This window comes from Panthera pardus, unplaced genomic scaffold (genome assembly GCF_024362965.1).
Source record: "Panthera pardus isolate Hobbes unplaced genomic scaffold, ASM2436296v1 HiC_scaffold_12, whole genome shotgun sequence".
Lineage (NCBI taxonomy): Eukaryota > Metazoa > Chordata > Mammalia > Carnivora > Felidae > Panthera > Panthera pardus.
The window spans coordinates 52,837,608-52,860,535 of record NW_026526677.1 but is presented as its reverse complement, the minus strand read 5'-3'; the positions used below and the strand labels follow the sequence as shown (position 1 = coordinate 52,860,535).

Sequence of the window (22,928 nt, the reverse complement as noted above, 5' to 3'; positions counted from 1 at the left end):
ACTCTGCTACTCATTTGTGCGTATTGCTAAATTGTCATGTGGTAGTCTAGGTGGTAATTAAATAATAAAACACAAAAGGGAAGAAATTTAAGAGTACAAATTTAGAGACTCACCTTTCACAAAGTAGTTTCCAAGTAATTTCTCCTTCTCTTTAGTGGCTGCAAAGATATAAAACTTCCTTAAACTTAACTGTTGAATAATTCAAACATATCTAAACAAAGCACATATCCTCAGTCCTCTATACTGCTTAAATTGATAAGATTATCCCAGTAGCATGGCACAAAGGACAAACAGATGAATTCACATGACTCTGGATGACTTGCTAGGACTCAAGCATGTCACCTAGGTGAAGCAAATTGTTCTAAATCCATGTGTCATGTGTCACTAGCTAATTTTTATCCTAATTTTACAGACCACTACAAGAAAGCTGTAGAAATATATGACAAAATATGACAGCACACCAAAATGGCACCATCTCCTCTGAGGTTTCAGATTTCCTCCTGAATTGTTTTGTCAGGTCCCACACCTGGCAACTTTCTTTTTCCCTCCCCCTAAGCCTTCTCTTCTTCCTGGCCATGGGGGCCAATGGTGTTCTCCTGATCACTATATGGCTGGAAGCCTCTCTGCATGAGCCCATGTACTATCTACTCAGCATCCTCTCCCTATTGGACATTGTGCTCTGCCTCACTGTCATTCCCAAGGTCCTGGCCATCTTTTGGTTTGAACTCAAGTCCATCAGCTTCTATGCCTGCTTCCTCCAGATGTACATTATGAACTGTTTCCTTGCCATGGAGTCCTGCACATTCATGGTCATGGCCTATGACCGTTATGTGGCCATCTGCCATCCACTGAGGTACCCATCCATCATCACTGACCAATTTGTAGCCAAGGCTGCCATTTTTATTTTGGCCAGGAATGTTATTTCTACAGTGCCTATTCCCATTCTCTCATCCAGACTCCATTATTGTGGGAGAAAGGTCATTGAAAACTGTATCTGTGCCAATATGTCTGTCTCCAGGCTCTCCTGTGATGATGTCACCATCAATCGCCTCCTCCAGTTTGCTGGAGGCTGGACACTGCTAGGATCTGACCTCATCCTCATCTTCCTCTCCTACACACTCATACTGCGAGCGGTGCTGAGACTCAAGGCAGAGGGTGCTGTGGCCAAGGCCCTGAGCACATGTGGCTCCCACTTCATCCTTATCCTCTTCTTCAGCACCATCCTTCTGGTCTTTGTGCTCACTCATGTGGTGAAGAAGAAGGTCTCCTCTGATGTTCCAGTCTTGCTCAACGTCCTCCACCATGTCATCCCCGCAGCCCTCAACCCCATAGTTTATGGAGTGCGGACCCAGGAGATCAAGCAAGGAATCCAGAGATTACTGAAGAAAGGGTGGTAATAAGGACAACTGGATCTCTTCATTCCTAATATAGTTTAAGTTTGAATCAAATAATGGGTAATTCAGCTGAAATTTTATCTATGAGTTACAATTTCAAACTGGTTATTGGATATTGTGTCTTATTTAATAAAATTTAAGTTTCATTGTAAGTTTCCTTTTGTCTCACTTTTACTTTAACAATATCCTTGACCACTTTACTTTTTTTCTCCACACATATTATCCTATACTAACAACATACAGAGATTTCATGGGTAGGTTCTGAAGTGACAAATTTATGTTCCTGAATATACAGCTGTTAATATTTCATGCCTTTGCATTCTTGAATATACAACTGTGGATATTTGGGGGTACAGTTATGTAATGTGTAATGCATTCTTATTCTTATTTCCACAGAAGGAAGCATATTGGATACAAAGACATAGGAGTTGAATTTCAGTCCTGAATGATGGAAGATTGCTATTCATGTGTAACTGGGTCTGTAATTGGGTTGTCTTTTGAAATGTGCATTGCAAGAGAACTGGGATTTTTCTTGGATTTCTCATTTGTGAAACAATTAGCAATGAGTTTGATCAGATTTAAGAGATTCCTAAATTCTCCTCCCCAAAGGGGAGGACATTTATCTTTTGGATCCAGAGTGTCATATTTTATGATATGCACAGACAGCTCTGCTAAAGAGTTAAAGATTGCAAGGATTATAATATATGATGCAGTAATAATAATTTAAATATCAAAAATGTAATATCTGAACATTATTTTCATGTTAATTGTATAGTATCTAAAGATACTTTGTGTCCTGGTAATTCTTCAGATATGAATACACAAAAATAGAATGTTGTTGCTGTCAGGAGTTAAAACTATAGTTAGTGGTAATACAATATGAGTTCCAAGAACATATTTTTCTCAATGGGAGAGAATGAGGAATGGAATAAGGCATATCTATATGTAGCAAGTTACCTGACAACATAAGAAAGCACTAGATAGAGAGTTAAAGGTCTGAAAGGTAAGGTTTACACAACTACACAAAAAGTTGGGTTCTGGGGAACAAATTAGGTGGTCTCATTGTGTTTCATGTTACTCATCTGTTACCCTTGTGAATAGTGAAAAATTTATTTTAAAAGATTCTTTCTAAATATAAGATTTTGAGGGGCGCCTGGGTGGCTCAGTTGGTTAAGTGGCCGACTTCAGCTCAGGTCACGATCTCGCGGTCCGTGAGTTAGAGCCCCGCGTCGGGCTCTGGGCTGATGGCTCAGAGCCTGGGGCCTGCTTCCGATTCTGTGTCTCCCTCTCTCTCTGCCCCTCCCCCGTTCATGCTCTGTCTCTCTCTGCCTCAAAAATAAATAAAACGTTAAAAAATAATAATAATAAATAAATAAATAAATATAAGCTTTTGCACCTTAATAACAACTCATAAGTGTGTTTCCTTGTTTCATCATGGAAGGAAAATCTCTCAACAGTCTAATGCCAATACTGTCCCCAAAATCTAGGCCTCTTAGCCTTCATTGATTCATCCTGGGCCTACTTAAGTTTTCATTCTGCAAAACTGTCCATTTCTTGTTCTTCTCTGTATCACAATAAAGAACAATGAATTGGTATCTCACTCCTCTTCTTCTAGATACCATTATGAGCTACTATTGGAAAAAAGAACAAACACCAAAAACAGGTACTGACATAATTAAGAATCAATAGTTAAAAGAACATAATCAACATTTTATTGGGAATAATATAACTATCAAAAGTACAAAAAAAAAACAGAAAGAAAAAACAATGTCAAGATACAATTAGGTTCATGCCATAGATAACCTTTTTCTCTGTTACTTGAAAAAGACCTCTCCAAAATCTCATTCTCTCACACATTTCAACCATAAAAAATTATTTGGTTTAAAATACGACTTACGGGCTCTGTGCTGACAGCTCAGAGCCTGTAGCCTGCTTCAGGTTCTGTGTCTCCCTCTCTTTCTGGCCCTCCCCCGTTCATGCTTTGTCTCTGTCTCTGTCTCAAAAATAAATAAACGTTAAAAAAAAATTTAAAAAAAGGGGGGCGCCTGGGTGGCTCAGTCGATTAAGCGTCCGACTTCGGCTCATGTCATGATCTCCCACTCTGTGAGTTCCAGCCCCGCATCGGGCTCTGTGCTGACAGCTCAGAGCCTGGAGCCCGCTTCAGATTCTGTGTCTCCCTCTCTCTCTGGCCCTCCCCTGTTCATGCTCTGTCTCTCTCTGCCTCAAAAAATAAATAAACATTTAAAAAAATTTTTTTAAATACGACTTAAAAAGTGGAAAAACATTCCATGCTTATGTATTGGAAGAACAAATATTGTTAAAATGTTGATACGACCCAAAGCAATCTACATATTTAGTGCAATTCCTATGAAAATAACACCAGCATTCTTCACTGAGCTAGAACAAACAATCCTAAAATTTGTATGGATCCAGACAGGACCCCAAACAGCCAAAGCAATCCTGAAAAGGAAAACCAAAGCTGGGGCATTGCAACTCTGGACTTCAAGCCATATTAAAAAGCAGTAATCATCAACACAGTATGTTACTGGCAGAAGAACAGACACATCAATCAATAGAACAGAGTAGAGAACCCAGAAACAAACCCACAAAGGTATAGCCAACTAATCTTTGATAAAGCAGGAAAGAATATCCAATGGAAAAAATACAGTCTCTTCAGCAAATGGTGTTGGGAAAACTGGACAGTGACATGTAGAAGAATAAACTTGGACCACATTTTTACACTATACACAAAAATGAACTCAAAATGAATGAAAGACCTAAATATAACACAGGAAGCCATCAAAATCCTAGAAGAGAAAACAGATAACAACCTCTTTGACTTCTGTCACATCAACTTCTTACTCAACATGTCTCCAGAGGCAAGGGAAACAAAGCAAAAATGAACTATTAGGACCTCATCAAGATAAAAACCTTCTGCACAGCTAAGGAAACAATCAGCAAAACTAAAAGGCAACTGAAACAATGGGGGAATATATTTGCAAATGACAAAACAGATAAAGAGATTGTATCCAAAATCTATAAGTAATTTATCAAACTCAACACCCAAAAACCAAATAATCCAGTGAATAAATGGGCAAAAGACATGAACAGACACTTCTCCAAAGAAGACATCCAGATTGCTAAGACACACATGAAAAAATGCTCAATGTCACTCATCATCAGGGAAATACAAATTAAAACCACAATAAGATACCACCTCACACCTGTCAGAATATGAACAATTCAGGCAACATCAGAAGTTGCTGAGGATATGGAGAAAGAGCAACCCTTTTGTAGTGCGGTGGGAATGGAACCTGGTGCAGCCACTCTGGAAAACAATATGGAAATTCCTCAAAAAAATTAAAATAGAACTACCCTATGACCTAGCAATTGCACTACTAGGTATTTATCCAAAGGATTCAGTTATGCTGTTTTGAAGGGGCCCATGCACCCCAATGTTCATAGTAACACAATCAACAATAGTCAAAGTATGAAAAGAGCCCAAATGTCCCATTGACTGATGAATGGATAAAGAAGATGTAGTATGTATACACATGTGTATATATTCCATATATATATGTGTGTGTGTGTATGTGTATATATATATACACATACACACACACACATATATATGATGAAACATTAGTCAGTGATCAAAAAGAATGATATCTTGCCATTTGAAACAACATGGATGGACCTAAAGTGTGTTACGCTAAGCAAAATAAGCCAGTGAGAGAAAGACAAATATCATATGGTTTCACTCATTTGTGGAATTTAAGAAATAAGACAGATGAACATAAGGGAAGGAAAGCAAAAATAATATAAAAACAGAGAGGGAGACAAACCATAAGAAACTCTTAAATACAGATTACAAATTGAGGGTTGCTGGTGGAGTTTTGGATGGGGGGATGGATTAAGCAGGACACTTGCTGGGATGAGCACTGGGTGTTATATGTAAAGTGATGAATCACTAAATTCTATTCCTGAAATCATTATTACACTACATGTTAACTAACTTGGATGAAAATAAATTTAAGATTAAAATTAAAAATAATAAAAAAATAAAGTGCATGTAACTGGATACCAACAGAAAAGTCTTACAAATATGATATAATGTGCTAATGTGAAGTTATCTGTTCATCAAGGGACCAAAAACTTTCAGGACTAATCTCCACCAGGGTCATATTGCATAGCAAACCAAGATCTCTCCAATTAGCTGTTAGAAAACTTGAACATTGAATGCATGAAAAGGGCTACATCAGGGGATTTAAAGCATATACCACCCAAGACTGAGAAAATTTGACACGTGTTGTCTTCCAAACTAGACAGTAAAATCTTTACGTTTAAAACTTATATTTTTGAAAGTTTTATATTGTGTTTATATGCAACTTTTACACATTTATGGCTCACATCAAAGCAGTATTGACAGATCCATTTGAGAAGTTCAAAAGATTAATGACGGCTTTATCCCACTAAAATAATTGATACTAAAACAGTGCTGTCCAATGTGAGCCACATCCTTAATTTTAAATGTTTTAGTCACCACCATAAACTATAAAAAGAAATTAAATTGAACTTAATTATGTGTTTTGTTGAATCCAATATCTAAAACATAATTTCAACATAATACATACAAAAGAATTTAATACTAACATATTTTACATTCTTTTTAAGTATGCTAGGTCTTTGAAATCCAGTGTGTATTTTACATTTATGTTGACAAAGTACAGCATCCATTCATGATAAAAATGCCCAGAAAAGTATATTTATAGGGAAATATCCTCAACATAATGAAGGCTATCTGTGAAACACCCAGAGCTAACGTCATCCTCAACAGGGAAAAACTGAGAGCTTTTCCCCTATGGTCAGGAACAAGACAGAGATGTCCACTCACCACTGTTATTTAACTTAGTACTGGATGCCCTAGCCTCAGAAATCTGACAACAAAAAGAAATAAAAGGCATCCAAATCACCAAGGACTGATGTCAGAAACAAAGGCAAAAGAAAAAGTTAAATTTTTCTTTCAACTTACAGGCCACTGATAAGTCCTTTAGACATGCAGAGTCACCTTCCTCTAGAAATTCAGCTGCCTCAATGTTGACACTTTGCTAAGAGCAAAAGGCAATCTTAGCTTAACATTATCCCAACCCCCACGATCTTGTGAGTCTACTTTAAACATATAGAAATGCCTTTGGAAACTTGCTTTACCTCTACACCCCAAGATGTATGTTGGCAAACATCCTCCAAGCAAAGGCCCACTGATACTTATCTGAAGGGTCTCTGTCTGAGGGTTTATTAAACAGCAATAAATGACCTTTTTCCAACAATACCTAGACCCCTCAGTGTCCTGGAAACCTTGTTTCCAAAATAGAGACCTGTGCTCTCCCTATTTGAAGTTATACAATCAGTCACCCATCACGACCCCAGTGCAGCTCTTTCTGCCCATGGGTACTATCCCCGTGCTTTAATTAAACCACCTTTTTGCACCAAAGACATCTCAAGAATTCTTTCTTGGCCACTGGCTTTGAACCCCAACATTTCCACATCAAGAAGAAGTAAAACTTTCACTATTTGCAGATGACATAATTCTCTATATAGAAAACCCAAAAGACTCCACCAAAATATTGCGAGAACTGAAAATCAAATTGAGTAAAATTGTAGGACACAATTCAATGTACAGTGTTATATTTCTGTACACTAATATAGAAGCAGCAGAAAGAGAAATTAAGGAATCAATCTCATTTACAATTGCACCAAAAATAATGAGATATCTAGGAATATACCTAAGCAAAGAGGTGAAAGACCTGTACTCTGAAAATCATAAAATATTGATGAAAGAAACTGAAAAAGACACAAGGAAATGGAAGTGGAAATGAGCATTCGATGCTCATGGATTGGAAGAAAAAATATTTTTGAAATGTCTATATTACTCAAAGCAACATACAAATTTAATGCAATTCCTATCAAAACACTAACAGCATTTTTTATAGAGCTACAGCAAATAATCCTAAAATGTGTATGGAACCACAAAGTACCCTGAATAGCTAAAGCAATCTTAAAAAGAAAACCAAACCTGAAGGCATCACAATTCCAGATTTCAAATTACATTACAAAGTTGTGGTGATCAAAGCACAAAACTGGCACATAGATCACTAGAACAGAACAGAAAACCCACAACTATAGGGGCAATTAATTGTCAACAAAGCAAGAAAGAATATCCAATGGTAAAATGACAGACTTTTCAACAAATGGTGCTGGAAAATGGACGGCAAAATGCAAAAGAATGAAACTGGACTACTTTGTTGCATCATGCACACAAATAAATTCAAAATGGATAAAAGACCTAAATGTGAGACAGGAAACCATAAAAATACTGAAGGAGGAAACAAGCAGTAACCTCTTTGATGTCGACTGGAACAATTTCTTACTAGATAGGTCTTCTGAGGCAATGGAAACTAAAGCAAAAATAAAACTACGGGGACTTATCAAAGTAAAAAGTTTCTGCATAGCAAAGGAAACTATCAACAAAAGTAAAAGGCAACAGATGGATGGGAGAAGTTATTTGTAAATGATATATCTGATAAAGGGTTTATATCCAAAATCTATAAAGTTTCAAACTCGGGGCACCAGGGTGGCTCAGATGGTTAAGTGTCTGACTCTTGATTTCAGCTCAGGTCATGATCTCATGGTTCATTGAGCCCCACATCCACACTGTCGGCAAGAAGTCTGCTTGGGATTTTGTCTCCCTCTTTCTATGCCCCTCCTCTGCTTTCTCTCTCTCTCTCTCTCTCTCTTTCAAAATAAATAAATAAACTTTATAAAAACTCAACACCCAAAAAACAAATAATCCAGTGAAGAAATGAGCAGAAGACATGAAGAGACATTTTTCTAAAGACATCCAGATGGCTAATAGACACATGAAAAGATGCTCAACATCACTAATCATCAGAGAAGCACAAATCAAAACCATAGTAAGACACCACCTCACAGCTGTCAGACTGGCTAAAATTGGGACATCTGTGTGGCTCAGTCAGTTAAGCTTCTGACTCTTGGTTTTGCCTCAGGCTATGACCCCAAGATCCCTTAGACTGAACCCTGCATCGGGCTCTGCACTGATTTTGGAGCCTACTTGAGATTCTCTCTCTCACCATCTGCCACTCTCCCTGACTGAAGCTCTCTCTCTAAGTAAAATTTTTAAAAATTTTAAGGGGTACCTAGGTGGCTCAGTTGGTTAAGCATCCAACTCTTGATTTGGGCTTAGGTCATGATCTTGAGGATCCTGAGATCTAGCCCTGTGTTGGACTCTGCACTGGCAGCATGATTTCTGCTTAGGATTCTCTCTCTATCCCTCTCTCCCTGCCCTTCCCTCACTCTATTCCTCTCAAAATGAGGTAGATAAACTTAAAAATTTTTAAATATAAAAATAATAAAGTAGTAACATATTCACCTAGGTTATTTTTTAAAGGTCACATCAAATGGTATAAGGAATGTGAAAATACACTTCAGAAATTTCTAGTGAGATTTTTAAATATTTTGGAGAGATATTTGGTAATTCCTAGTAAAATTAAATATTTTTGTATGCCATAAGTGAAAACACAAACCATTCCTACACACACTCTAAGGACTCTAAGAGAAGCATACAAATATATTAACAGTAACAATATTGTTAAGAGTTGATTGTAAGTCATTTTGGTATTGATTACTTACATAAAAAGAGAAAATACATATCATGGGAATTGAACAGCAATCAAAAAGAATGACTTACACAGAACAACATGGACAGTTGTTAAGATTTAGTGATGAGTGAACACAAAGAATAAGATCAGATTTATGATCCCATATCATTTATAAAATCTAATATCCAAATAATCCTCCAATAGATGAACATGTAGTTGCATAAGCATACATGAGATTAATTAGAAAGACATATTTTAAGAACACTGGAGCTCTCACTTTCCTAAACAGAAGAGAAATAGGAGTGAAGTTGAGATATGCAGTTGACAGAGAAATTAAAATAAAGCAAAATAAAGCCTTTAAAAAGACTGATGCTGATGGCACACCATCACCCTTGGTCAGGGGTACTGTAATTGTGTTCTACGGTGGTAGAACACAGGTGGTAGGTGGTAGCTGCACCTGTGGTGAGAACAGCATAACTGTATACACTCGTCGAATCACTATGTTGTACAGCTGACAGTAATGCAACATGGTGTGTCGGCTGTAATCAATTTTTTAAAATGAAAAATAAGAAAGAAAAAGAAACTAATGATGCTTGCTCCCATAATTTGAGGATGTGAATAATTCACATAAATCTCAAAATGAAAATGAAAAATAAATTGTGTTCCCTAGCATACAGTTGTAGATACATCCTATTTGAAAAGTCTTTCAATACAGCAAAAATCACTGTAGGATTTTGACTTTGAAAGACACATTGCATTTTCGCAGTATTATTTTTTAAATTATTTTTGTTAATTTAAATCTTAGTTAACATACAATGCAATATTGGTTTCAGGAGCAGAATTCAGTGATTCATCACTTACATACCAAACCCTGTGCTCATCACAAGTGCTCATTTTAATACCCATCACCTATCTAGCCCCTCTTCCACCCACCAGCAACCCTTAGTTTGTTGTCTATCACTAAGAATCTCTTGTGGTTTGTTTCCCCTCTTCTCTTTTTCCTCTACTTTCCATGTGCTCTACTGTTTTATTTCTTCAATTCCATAAAAGCGTGAAGTCATATGGTATTTGTCTTTATCTGGTTGGCTTATTTTCTTAACATGATACATTCTAGCTCCATCCACATCATTGCAAATGGCAAGATTTCACTCTTTTTAATGGCTGGGTAATATTCCATTATACACACACACACACACACACACACACACACACACATATATATGCGCCACATCTTGTTTATCCATTCATCAGTCAATGGACATTTGAGCTCTCTCCATAGTTTAGCTATTGTTGACAACGCTGCTATAAGTATTGGAGTGCATATACCCCTTTGAATCAGCATTTTTGTATCCTTTAGGGAAATACCTAATAGTACAAATGTAGGCTCATAGGGTAGTGCTCTTCTTAGTTTTTTGTGGACCCTACATACTGTCCTGCAGAGTACCTGCAACAGTTTGCATTCCCACTAACAGGGTAAGGGAGTTCCCCTTTCTCTGCATCCTTAAAAACACCTGTTGTTTCTTGTGTCGTTAATTTTAGCCATTCTGATAGGTGTGAAATGGTGTCCCATTGTGTTTTTGATTTGTATTTCCCTGATGATGAGTGAAATTGAGACTGTTTTTATGTGTCTGTTAGCTGTCTGGATGTCTTCTTTGGAAAAGTGTCTATTCATGTCTTCCTTCCATTTCTTAACTGGGTTGTTGTTTGGGGGGGTGTTAGGCTTGATAAGTTCTTTATAGATTTTGGATACTAACCTTTGTGCTCTCCATGGGTCCAATAAGCTCACTCAGAAGTTATTATTGGCTTCGTCCACATGATTGTTAGATAGATACCTCCCAAACCATACTATCAAATGGATTGATGTTAACTTATCATGACTTGTATGATGGCATCATAATGATAATAATGCTACAGTAACTTGAAAAAAGAATCTCCTTGATTTTACAGAGAAAGAAAATAATTTTTTTCTCCAACCTGCCTGCTTATCTGTCCTAAGAGGATCTTTTAAGAACAAGGAAGAAGGGATTGGAGAAGTTCCCAGAAGGTAAAATCCCTTAGGCTCTGGAGTTATAACTACACCCAGATATTTCAGGAACTAACCAGAACTCCGATATCAGTGGACCCCAGCTTCACATCCTCTGTAAGTGAGTCTGGGTATAGAGGGTGCCTGAGAAGCAGCTATACCAAGATTAGCCAGAGCACTGGGGATGGGGAGAGGAGACACCTTTCTCTTCCATAACATCAGTGCTCCTTTCCATTCCGGAGTCAGTAGTGCTGAAGTAATCTGAAAACAGAGTAGTAGAGACTGAACCCTGTCTTAGATCAGGAAGCACAAATGAGAACCTGTACGAAGGGACTTTGCCTTCTGCCGCCTCTTGCCTTTTTGGGTCTTTTGCTGGGTGGTACCAGCGAGGCAAATACGCAGTACTTTGTCCACAGGAGATGAATGGGAATGGGAGCCTGGAAAGGGCATTATCTACAGCTTAGTTTAGATGATTTGGAGTTATCAACTGTACATATTGAAACACAGGGACTTTAGGGCAAAATATCTGCCTACAAATGCTTGAATCATGGTGGAGGAATTAAATTAAGTCTAGCTAACATTAGAGGTTGAAGACAGAGATGACAATTGGGGATCAGAGGGAGTAATAAAGTAGTTCCTCAGATTAAGCTCAATCTAAAGAATTTCTACAAGCTATGCTGTAAAAACAAAAAATTATGCCCAGAAGATAACTGAAGTACCTGTCACTGGTTGCACTCAATAATTTCGTAAACCATATTTGGGAGAAATGGTTCAAGTTCTGTCTGAGTTTCTGGGGTTATGTGGTCCTGACAATACTACTACTACTACTACTACTAATAATGATAATAAACAGTACTATCGGACACAACATAAAAGAAAACTAAGAAGAAAATTGCACTCAGAGCAGTGAAACCAGGAGTCAAAATACTAAGTGCAAGGAAAAGAGAGATTCCAGATTTCTGGAAAAGTGCCTGAGGATTTTATGGGCATGTGCATGGAGATGAGAGAGAGAAACCTAAAAACATATAAAACAAAATGCCAGATAAGATATGTATTTCTACATCACTTTGGTGACACAGGAAACAGATGTATTCATATAGTCACTATAGTCACTTTAGACCTAACTTCCATTTCTTCCACATCCAAACCCTACTAATTAAACTGTGAAAATATACACAATATCAATGAATTTCAATTTGCCCATTTCAAAAGATAAATTGTTAAAATGGTCAACCTAACCTACGTACTTCAGAATGTTATGAGTCACACATGAAATATGTTTAAAATTCATCTCCAAATCGCCAGTCATTACTAACTTATTCTTTTTTTTAATTTTTTTTAATGTTTATTTATTTTTGAGACAGAGAGAGACAGAGCATGAACGGGGGAGGGTCAGAAAGAGGGAGACACAGAATCTGAACCAGGCTCCAGGCTCTGAGCTGTCAGTACAGAACCTGACGCGGGGCTTGAACTCACGGACCGCGAGATCATGACCTGAGCCGAAGTCGGCCGCTTAACCGACTGAGCCACCCAGGCGCCCCATTACTAACTTATTCTATTAGCAAGAGAAAAAGAATTGGAAAGCCATCTAAATCTCTTCTACTTATCATGTGAGAGCCATGCCTGGCAGGTGCCAGCTGCACAAACCCTTGCTTAGGAAAGCAGAGGATCAAAGAGAATAGAGGAACCCTGGAAGGGAATGCCTTATTCCCCCTCTGAGAGTAAGTCCCAGACACTAACAGGGTCTCCTGATGCAGAGAATCTAACAGCAGCCAGGTGAGCAAGACTGGAACTGCCACTGGGGAACAGAAAATCCTAACTGGAACAAAAAAAAAAACAACCCTATTTGAACCACCCCAAGAAAAAAATTACTAAAGGTATGAAAATATCATTCATCTTTGAGTTCACAGTTTTATTGTAACTTCCCTCATTGCCACCCTGTCCCCATTCCAACACTATTTCTCCTCCATCAGATTCAGTTATCAAAAACATTCATTGTATCATGCATGAAGCTGTTTTCTTTTTTATAGATTTGATGGGGTAAACATATTTTCATACAATTTTTCATGAGATCCAGAGGAATCCTAGAAAATGCTCCAACCCAACTGTATTAAGCAGGAAGATCAGTGTAATACAGTGGTTAAGGTTGTGAGATATAAATTCCCTTTTTGGTAATGTGATATTATAACATATCTCACTACATGCTAAATAACTCGAAAGGGATGAAGTCCTAGGACATTTCAGTACAGTTAGACGAAATGGTAAAAGTTCCCAAATTAATATGCAATTTATGTTGTATAGTGAGCCTAAAGAGTAATAAACAGGGAAGTACTTAAAACCTCTAATGAAAAAGTGTTTCTAAACCCATAAAGTAATGGTTTAACAGAGGCCTTGGTGCATGTAGACAGATTAGCTACAATGGACTGAGAGATTTGAAGTACCCGACAAAGACCTGATCCTTACCTTTGACCAGACTACAGCCATCTTTCAAATCTCTTTCACAATTCAGGGGGACAACCATATTGGAATCCTTCACCCTTAATGTAAAGGAGAGAAGCACCTCACTATATTTACATTGTTTCAACAGCCAATGTCCCTTGTACCTTGTCCCATATCAGAGTTACTCAGCCTCTCCTTCACTCTCCTAATAGTTTGTCAAGACCTGTCATTTGTTCTTATTATTACTCATTGCCCCCTGAATGGTTTCCTTTTACCTCCTGAGAGTAAGGACAGTGTCTTTTTCAATGTTGTGATCCTAACACCTAACAGAATGCCAGGGGAGGATGTTAAGTGATAAGAGAACATGGCAACATTGAATTGTGCTTGGAAACAGAGAAATGTGTACCTGGATCATTATACTGAAGATGGAAAAATAAAATTAAAATGGGATGCAAATCTTTAAAGTTAAGACTTCATCACACTATTGCAACCAGAACAGATTTTCACCTTTTCTGATAGCAGGTATGGGTCTCACATAGCTATGTGAAATTTCTCCTTTTCCTCTTAAGTTTCTTTCTTTCCAAAGTTAAGGATCCTACAAATGTGAAGATGTATAGAGGAGGAAAAATTTGACTATTTGGCAAGATCCTCACCTACCTCATTAAATGACTGTTTACAGGTTATGAAGATTAAGTACTTTATCTGCAGGGCATCATTGTTTAAATCTGTAATTAATGCAAACTACAGCTGAAAACTCAGAACAGGAGTGGCAGGGAGAGCTAGGGACACTTATCTGAATCCCAATTTTGCCAGGCTGTACTACTTGCCTGCATATATTATTACACTTCAGTTATCATGTGGTAGTCTATATGATAATTAAAGAATAAAACACAAAAGGAAGACTTATAAGAACAATTTGGGACACAACAGTCCAAAAGTAGTTTTCTAGGCAATTCTCTCCTTCTCTTTAGTTTCTGCAAAGAAATAACATGTTTGAACAAATCAAACATGTCTAAACAAACCATATATCCTCAGTCCTCTATACTGCTTAAATTGTTAGGATTATCCCAGTAGCATGGCACAAAGGACAAACAGATGAATTCACATGACTCTGGATGACTTGCTAGGACTCAAGCATATCACCTAGGTGAAGCAAATTGTTCTAAATCCATGTGTCATGTGTCACTAGCTAATTTTTATCCTAATTTTACAGACCACTACAAGAAAGCTGTAGAAATATATGACAAACTATGACATCACACCAAAATGGCACCATCTCCTCTGAGGTTTCAGACTTCCTCCTGAATTGTTTTGTCAGGTCCCACACCTGGCAGCTCTGGTTGTCCCTGCCACTCAGTCTCCTCCTCTTCCTGGCCATGGTGGCCAATAGTGTTCTCCTGATCACCATATGGGTGGAAGCCTCTCTGCATGAGCCCATGTACTATCTACTCAGCATCCTCTCCCTGCTGGACATCATACTCAGTCTCACTGTCATTCCCAAGGTCCTAGCTATCATCTGGTTTGACCTCAAGTCCATCAGTTTCTATGCCTGCTTCCTCCAGATGTTCATCATGAATGGCTTCTTTGCCATGGAGTCCTGTACATTCATGGTCATGGCCTATGACCGTTATGTGGCTATCTGTCACCCACTGAGGTACCCATCCATCATCACTGACCAATTTGTAGTCAAGGCTGCTGTCTTTATTTTGGCCAGGAGTAGTATTGTTACAATGCCTATCCCCATTCTCTCATCCCGACTCCATTATTGTGGGAGAAAGGTCATTGAGAACTGCATCTGCACCAATATGTCTGTCTCCAGGCTCTCCTGTGATGATGTCACCATCAATCGCCTTTACCAGTTTGCAATAAGCTGGACTGTGCTAGGATCTGACCTCATCCTCATCTTTCTCTCCTACACCCTCATACTGCGAGCTGTGCTGAGACTCAAGGCAGAGGGTGCTGTGGCCAAAGCCCTGAGCACATGTGGCTCCCACTTCATCCTTATCCTCTTCTTCAGCACCATCCTTCTGGTCTTCGTGCTCACTCTTGTGGTGAAGTAGAAAGTCTCCCCTGATGTGCCAATCTTGCTCAACATCCTCCACCATGTTATCTTCTCAGCCCTCAACCCCATTGTGTATGGGGTGCGAACCCAGGAGATCAAGCAAGGAATCCAGAGATTATTAAAGAAAGGGTGCTAATAAGGACAACAGGATCTCTGCATTCCTGAGTTTTGAATCAATAATGGGTGAGGGGGTTGAAATTCACATCCACGAGTTGCAATCTCAAAGTGGGTAAATTGGATAACGTGTCTTCTTTAATAAAACTTAAGTTTCATTGTAATTTCTTTTTTTTTTCTCACTTCTCCCTTAGAACTATCATTGACCCCTTTTGATTTTCCCCCAAAATATCCTATTTTGACAAAATACTGGGAATCCTTGGGGGACAGGTTCTGAAGTGAGAAATTTATGTACCTGAGTATACAGCTGTTAATATGTTATGCCTTTGGAGTTGAATATACAACTGTGGACATTTTGGCTTACAGTTGTATAATATGTAATTCATTCTTATTCTTATTTCCACAGAAGGGAGCATATTAAAGACAAAGACATAGGCGTGAAATTTCAGTCCTGAATGATGGATCATTACTGCTGATCCTAATTGGGTCTCCATTTGGGTGGTGATTCAAAATGAGGTTTGTAAGAGGACAGAGTTTTTGGATGGATTTGTCACTTGTGCAACAATTAGCAATGTATTTGATTAGATTTGAGATACTCATAAATTTTCCCCCCCAAAGGGTTTGTGCTTTGGACGTTTATCTTTTGGATTCAGGATGTCAAAATTTATGGTATCAAAATACAGTTCCTCTGATGAGTTAAAGATTGCAAGAATTGGGCGCTTGCGTGGCTCAGTCAGTTAAGCATCTGATTCAGTCTCAGGTAGTGATCTCATGGTTCGTGAGTTCCAGTTCCACATCAGGTGAGCTTGAGCCCCGCTTCAGGTGAGCTCTGTTTATCACTCTTTCCCTCTCTCTCTCTCTGCCCCTCACTCACTTGCATACGCTCTCTCTCTCAAATAAAATAAAAACTAAGAAAAAAAAGTTTGCAAGTGTTGTTATGTATCGTCCTGTAATAATAATTTAAATATGAAAAATATAATATCTGAACATTGTTTTCATATTAACTGTACAGTTTCTAAGCACTAGATAGAGACTTAAGGTTTGAATTGTAAGTCTTGCACAACTACCAAAAAAAAGGGGTCTTTGGGAACAAATTAGGTGTTCTCGTTGTGTTTCATGGTATATACTCATTGGCTACCCCTGAGAATAGTGAACAATTTGTTTTAGAATATCCTTGCTTTTTAAATTTTTTTTAGAGACAGAGAGAGACAGAGCATGAGCAGGGGAGGGGCAGAGAGAGAGGGAGACACAGAATCCGAAGCAGGCTCCAGGCACCGAGCTGTCAGCACAGAGCCTGATGCAGGGCTTGAACTCACGGAGTGTGAGATCATGACCTGAGCTGAAGTCGGATGCTTAACCGACTGAGCCACCCAGGCACCCCAGAATATCCTTTCTAAATATGAGCTTTTGTGCCTCAATAACAACTTATCAGTGTGTTTCCTTGTTTAGACCATGGAAGGAAAATCTCTTAACAGTCTAAATCAATACTCTCCCCAAACCTGGGTCTTTCAGCCTTAACTGAGCACCTGGATTCATCCTTAGACTACTTAAGCTTTCACTCAGCACAACTCTGTTTCTTCATCTTCTCCATCTCACAGTGAAGAATAATAAATTGGTGTTTCATTCCTCTCCTTCTGGATATCACTATGAGCTACTATTTGAAAAATAAACCTGTACACACATAATTAAGAAATAATAGTTAAGAGAAGCCTGGGTGGCTCAGTTGGTTAAGCATCTGACTCTTGATTTAAGTTCAGGTCATGAACTCACGGTTTGAGGGACTGAGCCTCCCATATGGCTCTACATTGAGAAGTCTGCTTGGGATTCTCCCTTTCCTTTTCTCTCTCTGTCCCTCCTCTCCTCATATGCTCTCTCTCTCTCGCTCTCTCTCTCTCTCTCTCTCTCTCATTCTCAACAAATAAATAAATAAATAAATACAATACCATAGAATACTTAGAAGTACATAACCAACATTCTATTTAGGAATAATATGTTTCTCAAAAGTAAAAAAAAAAAGTCAAGATCCAGTTAGGTTCATACCATAAATAACCTCTTTCTTTGTCACTTGAAAAAGAACTCCCCAAAATCCCATTCTCTTGCACATTTAAACTTTAATAAAATGACATGGTTTAAAATGTGAATAACTGGATAGCAACAGGAAGGTCTTATGAATATGAAGATATAATGTGCTAAAGTAAATTTATCCTACTATCTCTAAGGAGCTAATGAAAATCTACTAGCTCAAACACTATCATATATTAACATCTTCTCATCAAGGAACTAAAAACTTTCAGGACTAATCTCTACTACGGTCACATTGTATAACAAACCCAGAGCTCTCCAATTAGCTGTTAGAAAACTTGAACACTGAATGCATGAAAAAGGCTACATCAGGGGATTTAAAGCATATACCACCCAAGACTGAGAAAATTTGGCATAAGCCATGTCTTCCAAAGTAGACTAGAAAAATCTTTATATTTAAAACCTATATTTTTGAAAGTTTTGCATTGTTGTGTTTATATGCAACTTATACACATTTATGGCTCACATCAAAGAAGTACTGACAGGGGCGCCTGGGTGGCGCAGTCGGTTAAGCGTCCGACTTCAGCCCGGTCACGATCTCGAGGTCCGTGAGTTCCAGCCCCGCCCCGCGTCAGGCTCTGGGCTGTAGGAGCCTGGAGCCTGTTTCCGATTCTGTGTCTCCCTCTCTCTCTGCCCCTCCCCCGTTCATGCTCTGTCTCTCTCTGTCCCAAAAATAAATTAAAAAACGTTGAAAAAAAAATTAAAAAAAAAAAAAGAAGTACTGACAGATCCATTTGATAAGTTGAACAGATTAACGATGGCTTTATCCCACTAAAATAATTGATACTAAAACAGTGCTGTCCAGGACAATGTGGGCCACATACTTAATTTTAAACATTTTAGTAGCCACATTAATCTATAAAAAGAAAATAAACAAACTGTAAAAAGTAAAAATGATCTTACGTATTTTGTTGAAACCAATATATCTAAAACTTTATAACTTCAACACATAATAAATATAAAAGAATTTAATAATAACATATTTTATATTCTTTTTAGGTATTCCAGGTCTTTGAAATCCAGTATGTATTTTACATTTACGGCATATTTCAGTCAGGACAACTGAGTTTCAGGTGCTCAACAGCCACATGTGACTAGTAGGTAATATATGGATCAGTTCAGCACTAGACATCCAGCTTCAAAAGGCAAATGAAAAATGGGTAGGAGAGCAGTTGAACTGAGGAAAAATGTATCCTTCTCGGAAAAGAATTAAAACGATATTTTTTCTTCTTGGCTGTGACTTTATTTTTTTTTATGTTTTTCCATATGGAGGAAAGGAAGCCAGTGTTTTAGAGGATGAATAATGATTTCCCTGTCTTAAAATCTTGCATTACATGAGTGCTTATGTCTTAAAGACCAGTGTGAGAAGGGTAAAGTAAGAGAAAGCCCATCTATTACTTTTTACAATACACAGTCCTCAAATCCTGGAGCAACAGATTTGAAATACAACCATATAAGGCCACCTGGATGGCTCAGTTGGTTAAGCGTCCTCCTCTTGATTCTGGCTCAGGTCATGATCTCACAGTTCCTGGCATCAAGCCCTGCATCAAACACTGTGCTGACAGTGCAGAGCCTGCTTGCGACTTTCTCTCTCCCTTTCCCTCTGCCATTCTCTCTCTTTCTCTCTCTCTCTCTCTCTTTCTCAGAAAGAAAGAAGGAAAGAAAGAAAGAAAGAAAGAAAGAAAGAAAGAAAGAAAGAGAAAGAAAGAAAGAAAGAAAAGAAAGTCATATGTAAACCTTGGAAGTTACAGAAGCTAAGAAAAAAATGTAAATAAAGACTTTACTGATGATAAGACAGGAATATTAGTGCTAGGGGAAGCAACAGATGATAGTGTCAAAGGTTTATCAAAAGTTAGATGTTAATAATCATACTCTGTCATTCCTTAAACTACTCATAACACTATTTACAGGTACATATGTATGAGTATTTTAAATTAGTTATTTTCAACTCTATTATTTTAATAAAGTATATTTTATTTGAAATGCTTAATAGTGAAAATGGTATAATTATTCAGTAAAACATAGGAGTAGGAAAAACAGTCTCTTAAAACCTAATACCCATATCCACAAAATGTTACAGCTCAGATTTTGTTGTGAGACTTTTCAGTTTACTTACTTATTACCCACAATTAGACCCTTCCTTCAATGTGCAGAGAAAGTGAGACAAATATTTGGGGGCAGACACAGCTGACACCAGAAATTGTGCCAGAAGAACAATGCAGAGCACAACAGAGAAAGGTAATGGCCCTTCAGGCCAACAGTCAATATTATATTATCTGCAAAATATTCATTGATACCTAATATAGACATCTTTGTTATGGTGCTGGGGTTGCAGTAATGAGCAGGACAGTCAAGGTCCACGTTTATAAGTGCAAACAGTCTGTGCCTGGAGGAAGGAGAAGTCCAAGAAGCAAAGGGAAATGTCAATATGTAGGAAAGACATAGCCAAAGAGAAGCTAAGGTAGAGGTCTAAGTGGCAGTGGCCACTTGGCAAAGTCAGGACCCAAATACGGAATAGGATTTGAAGGACTAGGCAGAATATTGCATTAGGAACTTGAGTTTGAGCCAAGGAAGTAACACAATCCTATAAACCGAAGCTATACAAGCACTCTCAACAATAGCCAAATTACAGAAAGAGCCTAAATATCCATCAACTGATGAATGGATAAAGAAATTGTGGCTTATATACACAATGGAGTACTATGTGTCAATGAGAAAGAATGAAATGTGGCCCTTTGTAGCAACGTGGATGGAACTGGAGAGTGTTATGCTAAGTGAAATAAGCCATACAGAGAAAGACAGATACCATATGTTTTCACTCTTATGTGGATCCTGAGAAACTTAACAGAAACCCATGGGGAAGGTGAAGGAAAAAAAAAGAGGTTAGAGTGGGAGAGAGCCAAAGCATAAGAGACTTTTAAAAACTGAGAACAAACTGAGGGTTGATGGCGGGTGGGAGGGAGGGGAGGAAGGGTGATGCGTATTGAGGAGGGCACCTTTTGGGATGAGCACTGGGTGTTGTATGGAAACCAATTTGACAATAAATTTCAAAAAAAATAAATAAAATTTAAAAAATGGAAAAAAAAAACCCAAAGCTATACAGAGGAAATTGGGGCTGAAAAACAGGATTCCCTTCATCAGAACCAGGCACGATCCAGAGAAAATGTAGCACAGTACAGTCTAATAGAAATGATAACTCAATGCTAAGACCTCTACCTTCCAAAATATTATTCAAATAATTATACTATGAACCCAGCATGCTTAGATTAGATGCCACATGGGGGAAAGCTGAGACAAGTCATAGAATATTAGATCTGACTGCACACACTAAAACCTAGGAATAAAGTAGCTATCTAATTCCAGGATGCAGGACACATTGTCCTTTGTCAGTGAGAGTTTTCAAATGTCTTGTAGTTACAAAAGTACTTGTTTATATTTTCCTTTTTGTGTAATTTAAATCTTGCTTGAATTTTGTGAGCTCTATTTTGTATATATGAATATGGGGGTACTTGAAATGTATGATATAGTTAATATTTCAATTCTTAAAACTGGTGCTGCCTGTACACAGACTTTGATAGCAGATTTGACAGTATGGGGGGAAAAAAACAAAGAATTTAAAGGTATAGAAATGTAAACTATTTAAACTAAAAAACATAGAGAAATAATGCTGAAAAAAAAAAGTAGAGTGACCTGATGACAGATGAGATAATATTAACCAGTCTAGTATTCATATACTTGGTCATTGAAAGCATAGACAGAGAGGAAGTAGGGGAGAAAAACATAGTGACAATGTATTAGAGTTTATAAACTATGTAGAAATAAAATGTGTGGTAAAAATAGAAGAATGATATGGAGGGGTCAAATGGAAATAAACCTTTATAAATTCATATCTTATATATGAAATAGAATAATATTATCTGAAGGCTGACTGATAATAGAAAGATGCATATATTAAACACTAGCACTGAGAACAGTAGAAATTTTCTTTCAAAAGCCCAGATTTTTAAGGCCACGTAGTTTCTGTTGCAGCTATTCTGCCATATAGAGTAAAAGAAGCCATGAATGGGTTCTAATCACATCCACATAGCAAATGTCTGTGGTTGAAGAAGTACCAGACATTGGAGGAGTTAAGCTGGAGTAGTTGAGGGACCCAGGGCTTGCTCATCCCTTGAACACAGCTAGATCAACTTCAGATCTTGAACACCTAGTAAATCAATTTGAGGACTGGGAGAACAGTCTGCATAGTTTGAGAGAGAGAACCAGGCAGGTATGAGGTATGGACACAGGAATTGGGGGAGAGAAAAGCCATGGTGCCATGGAGGGTAGGGAGCTCTTTTCGAGATGAGGAGAGATGGAAGAGAGGCAGCATCTCATCAGGTTAATGCAAGAAAAGCACTCCCCCAAAACCACTGTCTGGGGGACTGGGAAAACTCCAGAAAGTTCTTGCGAAAAGTAGAGATCAAATTCCTAGGTTTTGGAGGTCCTTACCATTCCCTGGAGTCAATTCAGGTGGGTCACAGTGCTTCAGAAGAGGAGGCCTGAGGCCTGCGAGCAGATAGCTGACACCATGGGATGGGGATCCTCTGGGTCGCACGTTCCCCTTCCTGGACTGCATTTGGAAGAGGGCATATTGACTCTACAAGGACGAAAGACCCAGCTGGAGCCTATGAGCAGTCTTAACAGCAGGTGACAAAGGCACAGGCAGATGCTCTGCTTCACCATAAACTCCAGGCACCAGCGCAGCAGTGCGACTGCCTTTCTGGGACAGAACAGCACCAGGTGCAGCACTGTGAGGTTCACCTTGGGAAGAGGGCAGTGGGTCTGTATCTTGCCAGGTCCTTTAAGATTTGGAGTTATAAAATCCGGACACGCACCAGAGATAAAACGTAGGAGAGCTGTCATGCCAGCCATGTCAACAGCCCAGGCACAGATGGGTTGAGGGCAAGGATCTAATGGAGGTTTGAGACACAGGAGGGGAGATTGTTTGCTTGTCTGTGAGGGCTCTCTGATCAGTGGAAGGCATGAGCTCCCCACCCCAGGGAAGAAAGAGCAGGGTGACACCATCTCCCCCCACCCCCACCAGTGTGGTTGGACTTCAGTGAGCAGCACAGCACCTCCAGTGGAAGCTGAAGTCACAC

General features: G+C 38.5%; 1 protein-coding gene and 1 pseudogene across 1 annotated transcript; both read left to right on the top strand.

The window, feature by feature from the left end:
- The first annotated feature begins 449 nt into the window (after positions 1-449).
- LOC109261329 (olfactory receptor 56A3-like) lies at positions 450-1,397 on the top strand. Its single transcript, XM_019439883.2, has one exon. It carries the CDS (start codon positions 450-452, stop codon positions 1,395-1,397), a length of 948 nt encoding a protein of 315 aa, XP_019295428.2.
- A 13,385-nt stretch (positions 1,398-14,782) lies between these two features.
- Positions 14,783-15,730, top strand: LOC109261332 (olfactory receptor 56A3-like; annotated as a pseudogene).
- The last annotated feature ends 7,198 nt before the right edge of the window (positions 15,731-22,928 follow it).